Below are 18,540 nucleotides of genomic sequence, written 5' to 3'. Positions count from 1 at the left end.
TAAAATGTGAATTAATAATTTTCAATATCGATTGGAAGGGTTTGTTACTTTGTCATTTAATGTCATAGCACAATAAGTGTGTGTTAATTTGGTTCTAAACTTTACTAGTTAAAAGAAGTTTATTAGTACTATTCATGCAATTTGAAAGTAATATAATTTGATATAGTAAATCATGCCTATATATATTTTCAGTTTATGTCAGTTAGTAAATTAAGATAAAATGATTTTATTAAGTAACACTAAACATTTGGAAATGTCTGTTAAAGTATTTATTTGTTGGATTTGTTAAATTATTCAGTTAATCTTGCTGCCCAGTCTGGAAAATGATTTTGGTATCAAGAAAAGAAGGGCTACTTCTAGTACATAATACTATAGTCTTTCTTTTCTGTGTTTCATATTTCTTTTTGTGATAAGCTTACTTCTTTCAACTGAGGATGTCCTGCGTGTTGACAAAGATGCATTCAGAATTTTAATAAACATATGGGTACAAAAATGTTGACTCTTTCAACAGTTATTATGTATTAATGAAAAAAGTTGTGTACTGTATTAAGCAATTCAAATGCATATAATATTCATTAGTGTTCAGGCAATTTAAGTTACCTCAGTAAGAAATATAGGATTTAATACATAATATGATATATTTTAAAGTATTCCTTGTTTCACTTGCATGCATGGCATTGACTTTAAAAATTGCAAAAAAAAATGTTTTAATATGGTAAAAAAAAACTATATTTCTTAACTTGTCTTTAAACTGTCATGTTTGGAAATGCTTTCTGAATTGTTAATTTAATGTTCTTCAATTGTTTAACAGAATGATGTCTGAATAAAATGTTTAGTCAATTGTGACTGTCAGTGCCAAGTTTTATTTAAATAATGTTGATTTGTACGCAGTATTCCTATATATACTTATAATTGGAAAGTCAATAATTTTTATTCAAGTACTTAAGTAGAAACATTAACATGGCTGAAAGCATTTTTGTGGTGTAAGACTACAATCACATAAGTAATTATCATAATTTCAACAATACTATCTGAAGTATATAAATATTTTGGTTTATTTAAAGGTTATATTCATAATTTAAAAAACTGAATTATTCATTTGCAAAGTAAAAAAAATGATAATAGATAAATGAATGCACTTTTTTAAGACCCGATTCATTCTTTTGTTTAGAAGATACATATTATTTATTTTATGTTTCTGATTCCTAAGTAAATTTTACTATAATTAGAATCTGTTTATTTCTTCAATATAACAAACAGAAAAACCTTAATTTTTAGGCATTCAATTTTTAACAAAATCATTTCTTTTACCAAATGACAGCCCATTCATGGCATAATAATGAACTTCAAGTATTAATTATTGATTTGCACATTCCAAGGGAAATAAAAAACAATGGTAAAATTTTTTGTATTTATAGATAAAAAATTTTGTGGGGAAAGAGTATTATAAAAAAAAATCCCAAGAAAAATTTATTGAAACTTTAGGGAAAAAACCATTTTTTGGATAAAAAAACCTTTAAACGGGGTTCAATAAATTTTTGTTTAAATTTAAAAGGGTTTAATTAAAAAAATTTATTCACCCCTTTAATTTTCTTTTTTCCGATTTGTATTTTATATTTTTGGTGATAGAATTTGGTGAAGACCCCCAAACCACCCTAACTATGACCATTTTGACACGGGACAGTTTTAAAGCGCTTATTCCCGTTTTGTTTTGATTACCACATGAAATTTGTAGCCCAAACGGGAAAAAGGTTAGTACTTAATACTATATATTTTCATAACATTTATCCTTTTATAACTTACAGCAATGGAGTTTTTTTTCTGGAATCATCCATTCGGGCATTCCAATGAAGCAGCCTCACAATATAGTGTCATAAATACAAAGTGGTAGAAAATGCTAATTGCAGTACATGTATAGTGTTTCTTGTATGTATAAAATTAAATTATAATGCACCTGTAATTACCACTTGTATAATTCAGACGAGCTTGTCAGTAACACATTTGGCAAAACTCTAAATTTTGATGTCAAATGACCCTTTAAAATTACTTTCCAGATTTAAGGCACAAGTTAACCGGGTTTTAAACCAAAATTTGTTTTAAAATAAAGCTATGTTTCTTAAAAGGGGGGTTTGGGCCCAATTTTTTTCAACCATTCATTTTTTGGGGAAATTTTTCTAAAAATTGTAGAAAACAGAAAGGCGAACAGTGCAGACCAAAGGGGTCCCTGCCATCTGATCTTGGTCTGCATTGGTTGCATGGGTAGATGTCACTGCAAGTTGGCAAAAAGTTATAAGAAATAAGTCCTACAACAAATGAAGTCAACATCAGTTCTGAGGTAAATGTCATATGTTTTGAAATACTGGCCTAAATGTACTAAATTTCTTTTGGTCATCTTTTATAACAAGAAGCTTTAAAGAATAAGAGTCCTTATTCCTTGCATTGCATCAAAAATATTAGTTATGCAATCATGTTATGGGATATGGGTATTTTTGAATGACAGTGTCTATATCAATGACAGTATATTTTCCAAGTTTGTATTCATGTGTTCAGAACTTGTATTGTTGTCTGTAAACTTACTCAGCCATTATTGGGCAATAAACATGTCTTTATAAGGCAGGAAAAGCACTAAATTCTGCTTTTATGACCAAAGTGTTCTAAGCAAAAATTGATTACAGAGGGTATGTGAATAATTTACAAGAAAAGCTTGGCTTGTAAGTAAAAAATGTGATTAATTCTTACAATAACAGGTTTTAACTAAAATAAAAATACATTGATACATATACATCCTTCTCCATGAATTATTAACTCTTTAAATTGTTAAGCAATACTCTTGACAGTAAAAAAGCTATTTGGTCTCATCAATTTATATAATAGGTGCTGAATATGGATCTATTTTAGAATTTTTCAACCCCTTGTCAATCATGTTTGTATAGATAATAATTATAAAACTATTTAGTCACCATAGTGACTAAAAGTCATCATCGATACTGAGAAAAAAAAAGTTCCAGAAAATAAAGGGGTATGATCTAATTGGAACTGGCAGTATCATAGTTTATTTTTAGATTTTGGATTGAGATAATGATGATTTTGGATCTTTATAGTTAAAGTAATAATTTGCCAGTAACCCTTCTAATGAGTTTTAAAGTTAGTGATGTCATATTTAACAAAACAGAACAGAAATTTTATTTGTCTAACTTGAACATTTAAAATTCATTTTTAAATACATTATACATACCTGGTACATACATTTTACGTACATGAAGTAATATGACATTTTAAATAATATACCAATAGGTTATATACTCATATATATTTTGCTGTAAATAAATTTCAATTTCTTTTAAATTTTCTTAAAATATATGTCTGAATAAACTCTAATACATGAGTCAAATTTAATGTTTACCAATAGTTTAATGACTTCCTTTGAAAATCAAATGCCTTTTTATAATAAACAGCATTTTTGCCTTGATTATTTTATTTGTGCATTGTTTGTAATTAAATGTAGGTTTCTCATCTATATTGCATGTTCTTTAAAGGGTTTTATAATTGGTTCTCCCCGTTTTGGACTGTATGTAACTGAACTTCCTGAGGGAAAATCTCATGGGAGGTTGACCTCACAGTACCAGACTTTTAGCTCTAAGCTTAAATCTCTCATAAACAAATTGTTTTTTGGGATGGTTACTTTACATTACTGTCATATGTCTGTTTGATTCCTTTAACTCTTAATACAAATATCAGATAATATATAATAGAAAATTAACAGAACAGAACAGAACAGAAACTTTATTTTCAGACTTGTACAAAATACATCGTCTTACACAATACAATCAATTAAATATATTTAAGTATAAGTCACATTACATTAACATACAAATATACATAATTATATAATATTGATAATACTGATTTTAGACAATGATAAAATGAATTAAAATCTTTACCAGTATTAAAATTAAACACACTACCCTTTTTTGTATATTAGACAAATTTTATTCCTTTATTTTTATTTGACCATTGACTACTGAAAGAGGTCTTGCTTCCCCATATATTGACATGGTTTCAGTGACATTAGATTTATTCCTGCCTTTTAATGATTGAGTTACATGTAATTCTCATGTCTAAAAATAATCAATCATGGAGGGACATGCAGTCTTCCTGACCACCTGGAGTGTGTACTGTTTCAAGCTGTGAAACATTTTAAAAAAAGTGGGAAAATATAATGTATATGTGTACATTTTAAATAAAAATGTGTCACTTGACTATGATATAATACCTCAAATGACTTCTGAATGCTTCATAAAATTTGATAATTGATATGACATTTATATTTCCTATGTTTCATAGCTTTATATTCACTGATATTTATGATATACTAAAATGTACTTATCTAAATGTCAATGAGAAAATGATGTTGTTTTGGAGCAATTTTTGTATCTCAGTTTCACAGTTCTACATAATCTGTTGACTATCATGTTTATTATTTCATTTAACCTTTAAAATGATAGCTAGAATAAATATATAACTTTATTTTATCTCCCAAACAATATTTAGTTAGAAATTGTTAGAATTACAACTAGAATTTCATTCATGCTGACTAGAATAAAGTTATGCATGATCACTTCCAAAACATAAGTATGGTTAGAAACAGAATTGTATTTTATTTAACATCCATTCAACAATAGTATTCCATTATTAAGGCAATTAGCTAGAATGGAAATAGACTATCATTTTATCTTTGAAGGAAAATAGAAATCCATTTTACATTGAATACAATACAATAGCTAGAAGAAAAAAATAATCTTATATTTAATGGTAAAGACAATGGCTAATTCTTTTCAATAGTTATAGATAATAGCAAGAATAAAATAAGAATTGCAAGAATGAAGTATGAATTTAAATGAACCCGAATGTTCCATTCAATAGTAAATGCAATAGCTAGTTTAAAAATAGAATTACATTTAATACTAAAGACAATAGTAGAATGAAAAAGCATTTTATTTACCAGTAATAGTATTAACAATAGCATGAATGAACTTTAAATTTCATTTGACCCCCAAGATAAATTACCTGAATGGCAATAACAAGAATAAAAGTAAAAAAAACTTTTTTACATAAAATAGTACTTAAGACAATACTGAATAAGAAGAATAAAATAAGAATTTCATTTAATGTAATCCAAGACAGAATAGCTAGCTGAGAATAGAAACATAAATGTTCCATTTAATAGTAATACTTATAATAAAGACAATAGCTTGAAAAAAAATAGAATAACACTCAATAGTGAAGGCAGTAGCTTGAATGAAAATAAAATTATGCTCTATACTTAAAATACAATAGCTAGAATATAAAAATAGAATTATTAAATTTATTATATTAAAGAATGTAATATGAAGAATGAATGTGGATAATTTTATCTAATAGAAAAGACAAAAGCTAGAATGAAATTAATATTTTATTTGACTTTCAAAACAAATATTTTAGCTTGAATGGAAACATAAATGGTCCATTTGATTGTAAAGACATAATAATAACAAGAATGAAACCATAGAATTACATTTGAGATAAATTAGCAAGAATAAAACATAAATGTCCCATTTAATAGTAAATACAATAGCTAGAATAAAATTAAAATTCCATGTAAAAGTTTGTGTAAAGATAATAGTTAGAATGAAGTTAGAGTTTCATTTGACTTCCAAGACAAAGTTAATTAGCAATAATGAGAAAGGATAAATGATTCATTGAATAGCCAGAAAGAAAATAGAACATAGTTACTATTTAATAAAAGAGACATTGATAGCCAGAATGAAAGAAGAATAACATTTGACCTCCAAGACAATAGCTACTGAACAGTTGAATTAAAAAGGAAAATATCTTGACAGTGTTCCTGTTGCATCAGGTATTGAGATAATGGACCCATGACAGTGATTGCAGTTTCTGTGCAATAACAGCATCTTTTGCTTGCAATTTTGTCACTTTTTATTGGCTATTAATATTCCATTTGGAGTCAAAGGCTGTACAAAAGAGGGAATGCTGCTTTTGTTCAAGATGTAATGCAACGAGTAATGGTTGATTGACATTAAAGGTCCATTAAATTAAGAAAGAAAAGAAAAAGGATCTCATAGTTTTAGTGTTGCAAACATTAAAAGTGGACATAATTTTGAGCCTAGACATGTATTGTATGTAATTTAGTTACAAACAGAACTGAGATTTCAAGTCAGGCCAAAAAGGTTTGAAAGAACTGTATCACATATCAAATTGATAATTTGTGATATATGGAGGTTGCTGCTTCATTCAACTTGTTAAGCTATTGGATTACTGTAAACAATATGTTTGCAGAAATGCATATGATTTGTAAATATAGTGCTTAAGCTAGGCAAGCCTTCACATCCATTGTAGATTCTGTGCTACTGGCAGACTAGCCATTCGCTTAGCTCAATAGGTAGAGCATTGGGCTGCGAATCAGGCGCCTTGGGTTCGATTTCCAGATGGTGTAGGTCACTTTTGTTTTGATTGATCATGAATTCTTTTCTACAGTCAATTGTACTGTACCTCTGCACTGGTATGTACAGAAGTTTTGATTCCTTGCGAAAATGAAGGCAACTTTTACTGGGAATTAAAAAGCCTGCCCAGGAATGGTGGGATGGCTGAACTGGGCTGTGGTAAATTCAATGTGGCTTACTGCCGTAATCAGTAGTGAAAACTACACCACCACTACCACTATTGGCAGACTTTAATTTAAAAATTAGACTGTTCTAAATTCAAAACTGGACTAGTCAATTAGACAAATTGAGTGGGATGTACACAGGTTGAAAGCATAACATGCAATAATGGTTGGAAACTAAGATGTCTGGTTGGCTAGCATATTGATGAGTTTAGTCCCTGTCATTAAAGTTTTACCAGGCTGTCTATCAATGTTAATACAGCAATTCTTCCTCTCTCTGCTGGTAAATGAGTCAGGCAAATGTGTCATTCCTGAGAAATAGAAGGCTGTGTTTAGAATACTAATGTGTTAGTTACAAGAACTTTTACAGATATTATCTAATGATTTAGTAGATTGGCAAATAGAAACATGCCCTTTATGTATCTGTATATTCTGGAATAATTTGATATTATAAATGTAATATTTTGATGTCTCAAGGGAAGAACTTGGGCTTCTCTCTTTGCGTTTGATATTTAATATCTAAAGTGGTCAGTAATATAGAAGTCTGTCTGTTTTTGTGTTTTTTCTCACCCAGTTTGTTTAGTTTGTTTTTTTAAGTCATTTAGAAAATAAATTTGTATTTTTTCCTTAAGCCTACTTCATTCCCAAGCAACAATTAGACATGTACAGCTGCACTGTTCCCTACATTACATATTTTGAAGATTTCCCAAAAAAAAACTTCCACTACATTACATATTTTGAAGACTTCCCAAAAAAAAAACTTCCCAAAAAATTGATGAATGGTTTTGTCCAGATTGAAGATGGACAAGTCCATTTTAGATATTTAGCATTGTAATTGCCAGTCAATTGTTTGAACTTAATGAATCAGCAACTGAAACTGTCATTATAAAGCTACCAAGTACCAGTACTTTCATGATTTTCCATATTGTTTAATGTAGAAATAAAACAGAAAGGTCAGAGGATGATTAAATAAATGAATGCTTAGATTTGAAAGACTCTATTTTTAACAGTGGGTAGATAAATGGTTGAAATAATGTGTGTCATGGGAAATTAAGTGAATAGCTTTATTGCTACCACTCCATATATCCTGCCATTATCTATCTAAGTCTAATATGTAGCTATCCATTTGTCTGTTCACACTACTTTTATATTTGTTGTCCGCAATTTAAGCTGATATATTGGAATTGGAATGGGTTTCTTTTTTGACAGCATTTTTTTACTGAGCAACATTGAATGTTTTATGAATCTATCATGTTGCCATTAAATATTTTGATATATAATCATCAAAACATTTATGTCATGCCAAGCAGATGTTCATCATGACACAGATAGTTTAAAAGAGGCTTGAAACAGGTTATATTACCAAACTTCAAAAATAGTATACGTGTACATGTATATCTTATAACTTAAATTATTCATGTTTTTATCCTATCTGTCATACCTATCAATTCTTGAGTGACGCAAGTAAGCTGGCATTGTGTGATTATAAGTCTTATGCTGATTGCAATAATATGCTACCAGTATTGTACTGAAACTTAAGCCAGTTAAAACATTGGAATGGGCTATTCTGTTCACCATTTAATCAGTGTATGAAAGAATTGGCCTATAATAAGGTTTCTGTATTTTCTGATCGCAGATCAGTAAATACATATGCAATTCCAGGTCTACATAATTTGCTAACAGACCTAACAACGCAAAGTGTATAAGTTACCATTGACTGTATATGAATTCTCACTTCTGAGTGCATGAAAACTGACTCTTATTACAATGTATATAGTTAAAATGTGTCATATAAATGCTAAAATGAATAAGTTATAGTTTATAAGAGAATAGTTCCTTACATACCATGTATCATATATTTACTGCATGTATAATATGATTGATTTTATACAAGTTTCTGTCATGCAACCATGATAAGAATCACTCACTGCCTTTTATCATTGTAGTTTTCATAATTCCCTCTACAGATCAATAATGTTCAGACATTTGACTTTGTGATATACAACTTTGCTATAATGAAATTTTGGCATGGGAATTTCAATTCCTAGGGATTTTTTCCTACCAAAAGTCTAATAGTATATTACAAAAAGTTTCAACACTGTTTTGTCCAAAAGAAATGATAAAAAGTGTATAGTTACTCTGACTGTGATATGAATGGGTTCTGAGTGTCCTAATTTCTGAAAGCCCTAATTTCTTTGCTTATTGTACTTGTCTGATATGTTTACATACACATATGTATATTTTTATGATGAATGAAAAATACAACTTTTATCTTGGAACCAAGACCCTGGAGTTATTATAATGAGGTTAATGTTATAACGGGTGGCGTTTAACGAAGTGTCAGTGTAAATATGAAGTAATTATAAAAATATAAATTTCAATATTTAGTGCCTTTTAACATAAAATGTGGATTATAAGAGATGAATGCACATGGTAGCGTAAACTGTCAACTCAGACCAATTGCTCTTGGACTTACTGACCATATTAAAGGCTTAGGGTGGTTTTAAAAGAAAATTTTTGAAATGCCATCTTTTCTTTAATGACTGTTGACTGACAGCTATTATGTTTGTTAAATAGTACATGTATATTTTCTACACTATGATCATTTTACCTTTTGTTTCCCCCTAGCACTTTGTGAAATTCGATTTTTGTTTGGCCTTACTTCTAACTATTTAAATGATTAAATGTATTATTAATTATATATACATATACACACTGTATAAGGGCTTATTGTTTAGTGTTTCATAGAAATATGAACATGTTCATGCCATCATTATTCTGTTTGTATGACATTTACAATACTGGAAATAGTCTTTGATTTCTCCGTAATAGGAATATGATAGAGATATAAATTGATCGTAGCCAATTAAGTTTGTGTGCGGGCCAAAAACCATGATTGATTCTTCCCTATCGGAATTCATCTGTACATAAAAGTTTCCCAGAATGCATTTGTTTCCCATTTTTATATTGATTTATTTGTGAGGTTATGGTGGGGGGAGCAGTTATTAATTGCTGCTGCCGTTAGTAAATATTTGTATGGAAATTGTCAACATGATGATTAAGCGAGGGTCAGATAAAACATTACACGTGTCTATTTACTGGACTATAGATGTCCTCTGCTCGTGCAGCTATTGATTGGTAGAGTTAAAGGCGCTTGATTGGTCATAAAAGAGAAATGGAAGGACAATAAAACGCTATCAGTTGGTTGTTTATTGAAGAGAAGCGTATTGTCAATTTGGTCAGTTGTTTATGTAGTTAACAGCTTCTGTATTAAGAGCTGAAACTTCAGCTGAAATGTTGTAGATAAATGTACTATTGTCATGGTAATATAAAAGCAAAACAATATAGCAGGAAGCAATAATAATGAGAATAAATTCGGTGTTTGTCATAATAAATATTTGATCTTGCAATTTTAAGCAAAGGCATGTTTTTTATGTAAATAATGGATGCCAATTTAGTGTTCAATAAAAATCTTTGCAAATATGAAGTACATAGATGCAACAGACCCTTATTTTAACAATTTTAATTTAGTTGACAGTATATCAATGTTCATAGGATAATTGTTTTTAGAAGTCTTATGTTCGAGAAGCACATAAAAACTACATCCCTGCAATATTTTGAACATCTATTTCACCATGTGTGTAAAAAACAATGATCTTGAAATTGTAAGACAATGACAATTACACCATTATAATTATCAAGTTGCAAAGCCAGTTTAGTGCACAGAGTAAAGTTTCAATACCCGGTATTTATGTTGACTCCGGACCATATCAAAGATTTGTCAGTAGTGCAGGAATGATTATAAGGTTGACAATTGTTATACTCCAGTATACATCTGGTAACAAAAGCCATATAGGAACTTGGACTGATAAAATGTCCGCTGGCACATATTTTCAGAAATTTGATGAATTCGGCAAAAATTATAAACATTTCCAATTGCGAACATTCCCAATCTCAAACTTTACCACTTATACAGTATTTTACTTTTAGTTTGATCATTTCATTTAATTTTATTGGCATTCTTTGATGTAACCAGTGTCTTAAAATTCAAAATGCTTTTATATGTCAAACAAGACATAAACACAGATGCTAGTTCAATGCCTTAAATTTATTTATATTTTAGGTATATAATAAATGTTTAATATTATTGTCTATTTTGTTAATACACTTTATAGTGTTCTTTTTAATCATAAATATTTCTTTAAAACTTAATTAATCATTCTTAACAAAAACATGATAACCATATTAATTCTATTGACTGTTTCAGAATATTTTTTAAGCAGCTTTCTTCAACTTTATCATGATGAAATGGGTGTGCTTAAAACCAAATCATACTGTCTCCAGTATTACCATGGTTTACAGACAATTTAGTTACACTGTAATGTAAATAAGAAACTGTTATTTTGCAGAAGACATGTTATTTTCATGATGTGTTATTCTCATGATTATTTTAATCAGGATCATAGACAAAAGTACCAAAGTAATTGCAAGTTTTCTGTCTTGCTCTTCCTCTCCCTGAATTGATTTCTGTAGAAATAGACACCACTTTGGGATTCTTTTTTATTCTTGAAATACTTGAATATGCAAAAATCGATCAAGAATAGAATTGCTGAGAAAGAATATGAAGAGAAATGCATCTTATTTCTTGCATTTTTTCATTGATTTTGGACAGAGTTGATGCCTCTACATCTATTTTACATGTATAGATTATCATGGATGGATAGATGAAACAGTCATTACTCATTCCCAGGTCAATAAGTCTAGAGTTGGCCTGTATGTTGTGTGTGAGTAAATTGTCTGACCTATTCAATGTAGACAAATATTTGTTAGACCTCAGATTCAAATATATAAGACAGTTTTATGTTTATTTAATGAAATCCTGGCAAATTCAATCTATTTTAATCATGTTCTTTAGCTTTTTTATGTATTTTAAAATAGGGAATGTTAAATCAGCATTTTTGGTGTCACTTTTATGTGGCCTTGTATGTCTTAATAGATAAATTTTGTATGGAAGATTGATCACATTTATTTACCAGAACATTAAAATTATCTAAAAGAAAAGGATAGCAGTTATAGAGATGTTTTATGTTAAAAATGAGAGATTTAAACAAAGAAAAATGCTTTAAAACTGTCAGAAAAAGATGAAAGGTACATAATGGAAGAAACTTTTGAAGTTGACAGTAGTATTAGGACTAAGACGATTTATGAGCAACCGTGTGTGTACATGTACCCAATATCATATAAATCACAGATTAATATGGTATAAAATCAGGGTAACCCATCAACATAATCTTCACATCAAAGTAATGAATGGGTATCTATGCATTATAACTTAGAACTCTATCATTGTAATGGAAAATAGAATACTGAATATGATGAATATTGCAGATAAACATTGTTCGAGGATCGATGAATGGCATGATTCAAGATAGTCTATTGCCTGCATTTATATGGTCATATAGAGAGTTATGAAATATTAATGTTTGTTTTTAGTGAACAACATCCTTTAGACAAGATGCAGAGATATTCGTATCCTGGCATTATAGTATTTCTGTATAGGTTTTATGAATATTTTATAACATAGACGCTGTGTTATTTATCATATAGAAAGGTTAATGGTGGAGCATGTAATATGTATAATAATTAACACCCTTTAGACAACTTCGACTAGGGTATAATTCATTTCTGTTTATAGGTATAATATCCATGTAAACTCAGAGTGTCTATATAGAAATTTCATATAATTTTGCTTGTGCATTTGTGATATGGTTGCATAAGTTGGTATGTCAAGTAAAAAAAGTTTCTACATAAGTTGGTCTGTCAAGTACAGTTTCTTCATAAGTTGGTCTGTCAAGCACAATTTCTACCTAAGATGGTCTGTCAAGTAAAGATTTTACATAAGTTGATCTGTCAAGTAAAGTTTTTATATATGTTGGTCTTTCTAGTAAAGTTTCTACATATGTTGGTCTGTCAAGTAAAGTTTCTACATATGTTAGTATGTCAAGTAAAGCTTCTACATAAGTTGGTCTGTCAAGTAAAGTTTCTATATATGTTGGTCTATCAAGTAAAGCTTCTACATAAGTTGGTCTGTCAAGTAAAGTTTCTACACAAGTTTGTCCTTCATGTAAACCTCTTCGTAAGTTGGTCTGTCAATTAAAATTTCTACATAATTCGGTCTGTCAAGTAAAGCTTCTACATAAGTTGGTCTGTCAAGTTAAGTTTCTTCATAAGTTGGTCTGTCAAGTAAAGCTTCTACATAAGTTGTCTTGTCAAGTTAAGTTTCTTCATAAGTTGGTCTGTCAAGTAAAGTTTCTACACAAGTTGGTCTGTCAAGTTAAGTTTCTACACAAGTTGGTCTGTCATGTAAACCTCTACATAACTTGGTCTGTCAATTAAAATTTCTACATAATTCGGTCTGTCAAGTAAAGCTTCTACATAAGTTGGTCTGTCAAGTTAAGTTTCTTCATTATTTGGTCTGTCAAGTAAAGCTTCTACATAAGTTGGTCTGTCAAGTTAAGTTTCTTCATAAGTTGGTCTGTCAAGTAAAGTTTCTACACAAGTTGGTCAGTCAAGTTAAGTTTCTACACAAGTTGGTCTGTCATGTAAACCTCTACATAACTTGGTCTGTCAATTAAAGTTTCTACATAAGTTGGTCTGTCAAGTAAAGTTTCTACACAAGTTGGTCTGTCAAGTTAAGTTTCTACACAAGTTGGTCTGTCATGTAAACCTCTACATAACTTGGTCTGTCAATTAAAGTTTCTACATAAGTTGGTCTGTCAAGTAAAGTTTCTACACAAGTTGGTCTGTCAAGTAAAGTTTCTACACAAGTTGGTCCGTCATGTAAACCTCTACGTAACTTTGTCTGTCAAATTAAAATGTCTACATAATTCGGTCTGTCAAGTAAAGCTTCTACATAAGTTGGTCTGTCAAGTTAAGTTTCTTCATAAGTTGGTCTGTCAAGTTAAGTTTCTACACACAAGTTGGTCTGTCAAGTTAAATTTCTACATAAGTTGGTCTGTCAAGTTAAGTTTCTACATAAGTTGGTCTGTCAAGTTAAGTTTCTTCATAAGTTGGTCTGTCAAGTAAAGTTTCTACCCAAGTTGGTCTGTCAAGTTAAGTTTCTACACAAGTGGGTCTGTCAAGTTAAATTTCTACATAAGTTGGTCTGTCAAGTTAAGCTTCTACATAAGTTGGTCTGTCAAGTTAAGTTTCTTCATAAGTTGGTCTGTCAAGTAAAGTTTCTACACAAGTTGGTCTGTCAAGTTAAGTTTCTACACAAGTGGGTCTGTCAAGTTAAATTTCTCTATAAGTTGGTCTGTCAAGTTAAGTTTCTACATAAGTTGGTCTGTCAAGTAAAGTTCTACACAAGCTGGTCCATCATGTAAACCTCTATGTAACTTTGTCTGTCAATTAAAGTTTCTACATAAGTTGGTCTGTTAAGTAAAGTTTCTACATTAGTTGGTTTGTCAAGTAAAGCTTCTACAGAAGTTGGTCTGTCAAGTTAAGTTTCTACATAAGTTGGTCTGTCAAGTAAAGTTCTACACAAGTTGGTCTGTCAAGTTAAGTTTCTACATAAGTTGGTCTGTCAAGTAAAGCTTCTACATAAGTTGGTCTGTCAAGTTAAGTTTCTACATAAGTTGGTCTGTCAAGTAAAGTTCTACACAAGCTGGTCCATCATGTAAACCTCTACGTAACTTTGTCTGTCAATTAAAGTTTCTACATAAGTTGGTCTGTTAAGTAAAGTTTCTACATTAGTTGGTTTGTCAAGTAAAGCTTCTACATAAGTTGGTCTGTCAAGTTAAGTTTCTACATAAGTGGGTCTGTCAAGTAAAGTTTCTACACAAGTTGGTTCGTCATGTAAACATCTACGTAACTTGGTCTGTCAATGAAAGTTTCTACATAATTTGGTCTGTCAAGTAAAGTTTCTACATAAGTTGGTTTGTCAAGTACAGTTTCTTCATTAGTTGGTCTTTCAAGTAAAGTTTCATTCTTAATTGACTTAGTGCCAAAACAATGATTGTCCACTCCTGTATAATTATTACAGTTTTAAGGTATTGTGTAGCTTAAGTACTGTTTATAATTGCTGTCACAAAAAGTTAAAGTCCTTGAGTCTGTCATAATATATTATATTATACATAAGTCTCAGTTGCAATTATAAGTCAGACATTAAAGTTAATCTAAAGTATGTAATGAGAGTGTATGACTGACATTACCATGTGGCAGTATTTGATTTCTGTCTGGGAGTTTCTATTTAAGTTTAATGCAAGCCTTGCAATACAAATTAATTGTTCCATTGTTTACATGAAATAGAAAAAGAAGACACAACTTGAAGAAGCCTTTCAATGTAAACTGTCAGACAGATTTTCATTAGATTAGACATGACTTTCCATCTTCTGACATCAACATATTTTGGATGTGTAGGATAACCATAAAATTTGTTGTCTGTGGCCTTGACCCTCAGTGGACTCGTCCTGGTTTGAATTTTTGAGGTGCCATTTACTGGTATTAATTAGTTTTAGAATCTGAGCAACCAGAAGAATTAAGCCTGGTATGACAGTATTAATTTACTGACTGATATGGCTTAATACTCATGGCTTAGATTTGTTGTTTTCTCAGTTGTGTTGAAATGATTCAAATTATGAGCAGCAGCATATAAAACAATTAAGACAACATTGCAGAAACCTTACAATATGGTAATACAACAGTGGCAGATATTGTAAGTTGTGGATGTTGTGAATCATGGTAGAAATCAATGTTTCGTATTGATCTATGAGCTGTTGATGTTGACCTGAAAGTACCTTAGTCATACACTCCAGGCTAATGTTGGATCATTGTTAACAATTGATCTTTTCATTTACAATATTTGATATCAATAAAATTATGATATGGTGTGATATTTATAATCTGAATGTTTAAATTACAACTGGGAAGAGATTATTGAACTGACAGGAGTGAAACTTTAAATGATAGGATGCTGAATTTGATACCTTTTTAACCAGGTTTTCCGAAGGAAAAAACTGGTTATTAGATTGAGGTATGTCGGCGGGCGGGCAGATGGGCGGACGGGCGGGCGTAAACAATTTCTTCTGTGCGCAACTCCTCCTACATTTTTCAACGGATTTTGACCAAACTTTCACAGAAGCTTTGTCATCAAGTGACCTGGCGCATATTGTCGGGGTTTTGTGATTGGATAATATTTGACCTAATAATGGCCCTTTGTTTTTTTTCCCAATATAGGATATATAGTGAACAATTTTCTGTGCGCAACTCCTCCTACATTTCCCTACGGACTTTGACAAAACTTTCACAGAGGCTTTGTCATCAAGTGCCTTAGGGCATATTGTCAGGATTTTGTGATTGGATAATATTTGACCTAATTATGGCCCTTTGTTTTTTTTCCTTATACAGATTATATAGTGAACATTTTTTACCATGCGCAACTTCTCCTACATTTCTCAACAGATTTTGACCAATCTTTCAAAGAAGCTTTGTTATCAAATTCCCTGGCGCACATTATCGGGGTTTTGAAATTGGATAATATTTGACCTAATTATGGCCCTTTGTTTTTTTTCCTTATACAGATTATATAGTGAACAATTTTTACCATGCGCAACTTCTCCTACATTTCTCAACAGATTTTGACCAAACTTTCACAGAAGCTTTGTTATCAAATTCCCTGGCGCACATTATCGGGTTTTGTGATTGGATAATATTTGACCTAATTATGGCCCTTTGTTTGTTTTCCTTATACAGATTATATAGTGAACAATTTTTACCATACCATGATGCGCAACTTCTCCTACATTTCTCAACAGATTTTGACCAAACTTTCACAGAGGCTTTGTCATCAAGTGCCCTGGCGCACATTATCGGGGTTTTGTGATTGGATAATATTTGACCTAATTATGGCCCTTTGTTATTTTTCCTTATACAGAATATATAGTGAAAAAAATTTTCTGTGCTGAACTCCTACATTTCTCAACGGATTTTGTTCAAACTTTCACAGTAGCTTTGTCATCCAGTGCCCTGGCACATATTGTCAGGGTTTTGTGATTGAATAATTTTTTATTTAATTATGGCCCTTTGTTTTTTTTCCTTATACAGAATATAATTATAGTGAACACTTCCTCTGTGGCAATTCCTACATTATTCATGTTTTACATTGCACATAGTTACATTGTTTGTTGCTTGTATTTGTATTTCAAATACAACATATTTATCTACAATGGTGATAATTGAAAACCTGGTTTCATGGCATTGCCATGTTTCTTGTTTAATTTGCAGTTACCATATTAATAGTAAACTTACAAAGTAGTCATAGACTTTTCTTATATTTTCCCACTGCTCTTATGAAAATAAGTTCTGGCAACACATTGACAACAGACTGAAATTATCTGGCAACACATGAGCAACAGACTGACAATAAATGTAGCTGACTGGAAATACATATACAGTAATACTTGCAGCGAAACAGACATACATAGTAACAAGTAAAAAGGACATGTGACAACAAGTCTACAATGATTCTAGACTCTTTTCAGCGGACAATACATTAACAATGGCTTGAAATAGTCAGTCTTTTTATTAAACTGTCTGAAAATAGTGTTTATGTTTTAAATCTGACAATAGCCCAGATATGAAATAAATTATATTGTACACTATTATTTTTCAGCTGACAACACATAAAAAATACAGATTTGAATTATATAATTACATTTTTTCTTTTCTATTACGTTGAATACATCATGAAAATATTTTTTTTAGAAATGAAAAAAAAAAGAAACCAAAAAAAAGCGCAACATATAGCAATTATCACATACGGTAATAATCTTAGCATGAAAAATTGCAATTGTCAAGGATTTCTGATACTTAGGAATGCAGTTATTACAATTAAATGTTCTTGATTTTCTGGAAGATGAAGTATTGATTTTATTAGTTTGGGAAAAACTAAGAAAAGTAAACAGCCGAGAAGCCTGTCATCTGTATTTAGTATTAAATGTTGTTAAACTGCTGAAACTGCAGATACCTTATACCTATGATCAAGCAAGAAACATTTTTTTTTATTATAAGGAACAATTTTTAGTCCCCTACCGGTTTAACCGGAGGGGACTTTAGGTTTACCCTCCGTCCGTCTGTCCGTCTGTCTGTCCGTCTGTCTGTCTGTCAGTCTGTCAGTCCGTCAGTCCGTCCGTCCACAAAACTGGATCCCGCGATAACGCAAAAAGTACTGAAAATATTTTTATGAAACTTGATATATGGATAGATGGCAGTATGGAGATTATGCACGTCTTTTTTTTTTCTTCCTATGTTGAAAATTCTGGTTGCTATGGCAACAAATAGTCTGAAAATATGGCAAATTTAACACATAAACTGGATCCAGTGATAACTCAAAAAGTACTGAAAATATTTTTATGAAACTTGAAATATGGGTAGATGGCAGTCTGGAGATTATGCACATCTTTTTTCTTTTCTTCCTATGTTGAAAATTCTGGTTGCTATGGCAACAAATAGCCTGAATTTCAAGATTTCTGATTTAAATTTTTCAGCTTTTTCACTATATGTTCTTTATTTCTTAAGGTGTTTACTTCAAACTTTAAATATAAGTTCCTGGTCATCAACCACATCATATGTGACAAGGTTTATAACTCTAGCACAAAAAATATCAATATTACCTCCCTTGAACTTAGATTTTTTATGAAAAAAAATGTTGTCTTTTTTAAATAACTTCTTTATTTCCTAATGTATCTACTTCAAACTTCATATATATGTTTCTTATTATCACTCGACATTTTTGAGAAGGTTAAATACTCTAGCAAGACTATTTCCAGAATTATGTCCCCCTTGAACTTAGATTTTTTTCGAGAAACTGGTATTTTCAC

The 18,540-nt window shown here is 30.5% G+C and overlaps 1 protein-coding gene across 1 annotated transcript in view; it reads left to right on the top strand.

Moving 5' to 3' along the window:
* Positions 1-11,816: 11,816 nt before the first annotated feature.
* LOC132720190 (follistatin-related protein 5-like) overlaps positions 11,817-18,540 on the top strand; it is a 55,156-nt gene continuing 48,432 nt past the window's right edge. The window contains exon 1 of the mRNA XM_060704231.1: positions 11,817-11,921. Within this exon, the coding sequence (XP_060560214.1) occupies positions 11,817-11,921 (105 nt within the window). The remainder of the gene's footprint in view (positions 11,922-18,540) is intronic.

This window comes from Ruditapes philippinarum, unplaced genomic scaffold (genome assembly GCF_026571515.1).
Source record: "Ruditapes philippinarum isolate M1 unplaced genomic scaffold, ASM2657151v2 ctg812_1_1_1_1, whole genome shotgun sequence".
Lineage (NCBI taxonomy): Eukaryota > Metazoa > Mollusca > Bivalvia > Venerida > Veneridae > Ruditapes > Ruditapes philippinarum.
The sequence above is the reverse complement of the archived record's forward strand: the minus strand, read 5'-3'. Positions and strand labels throughout refer to the sequence as shown.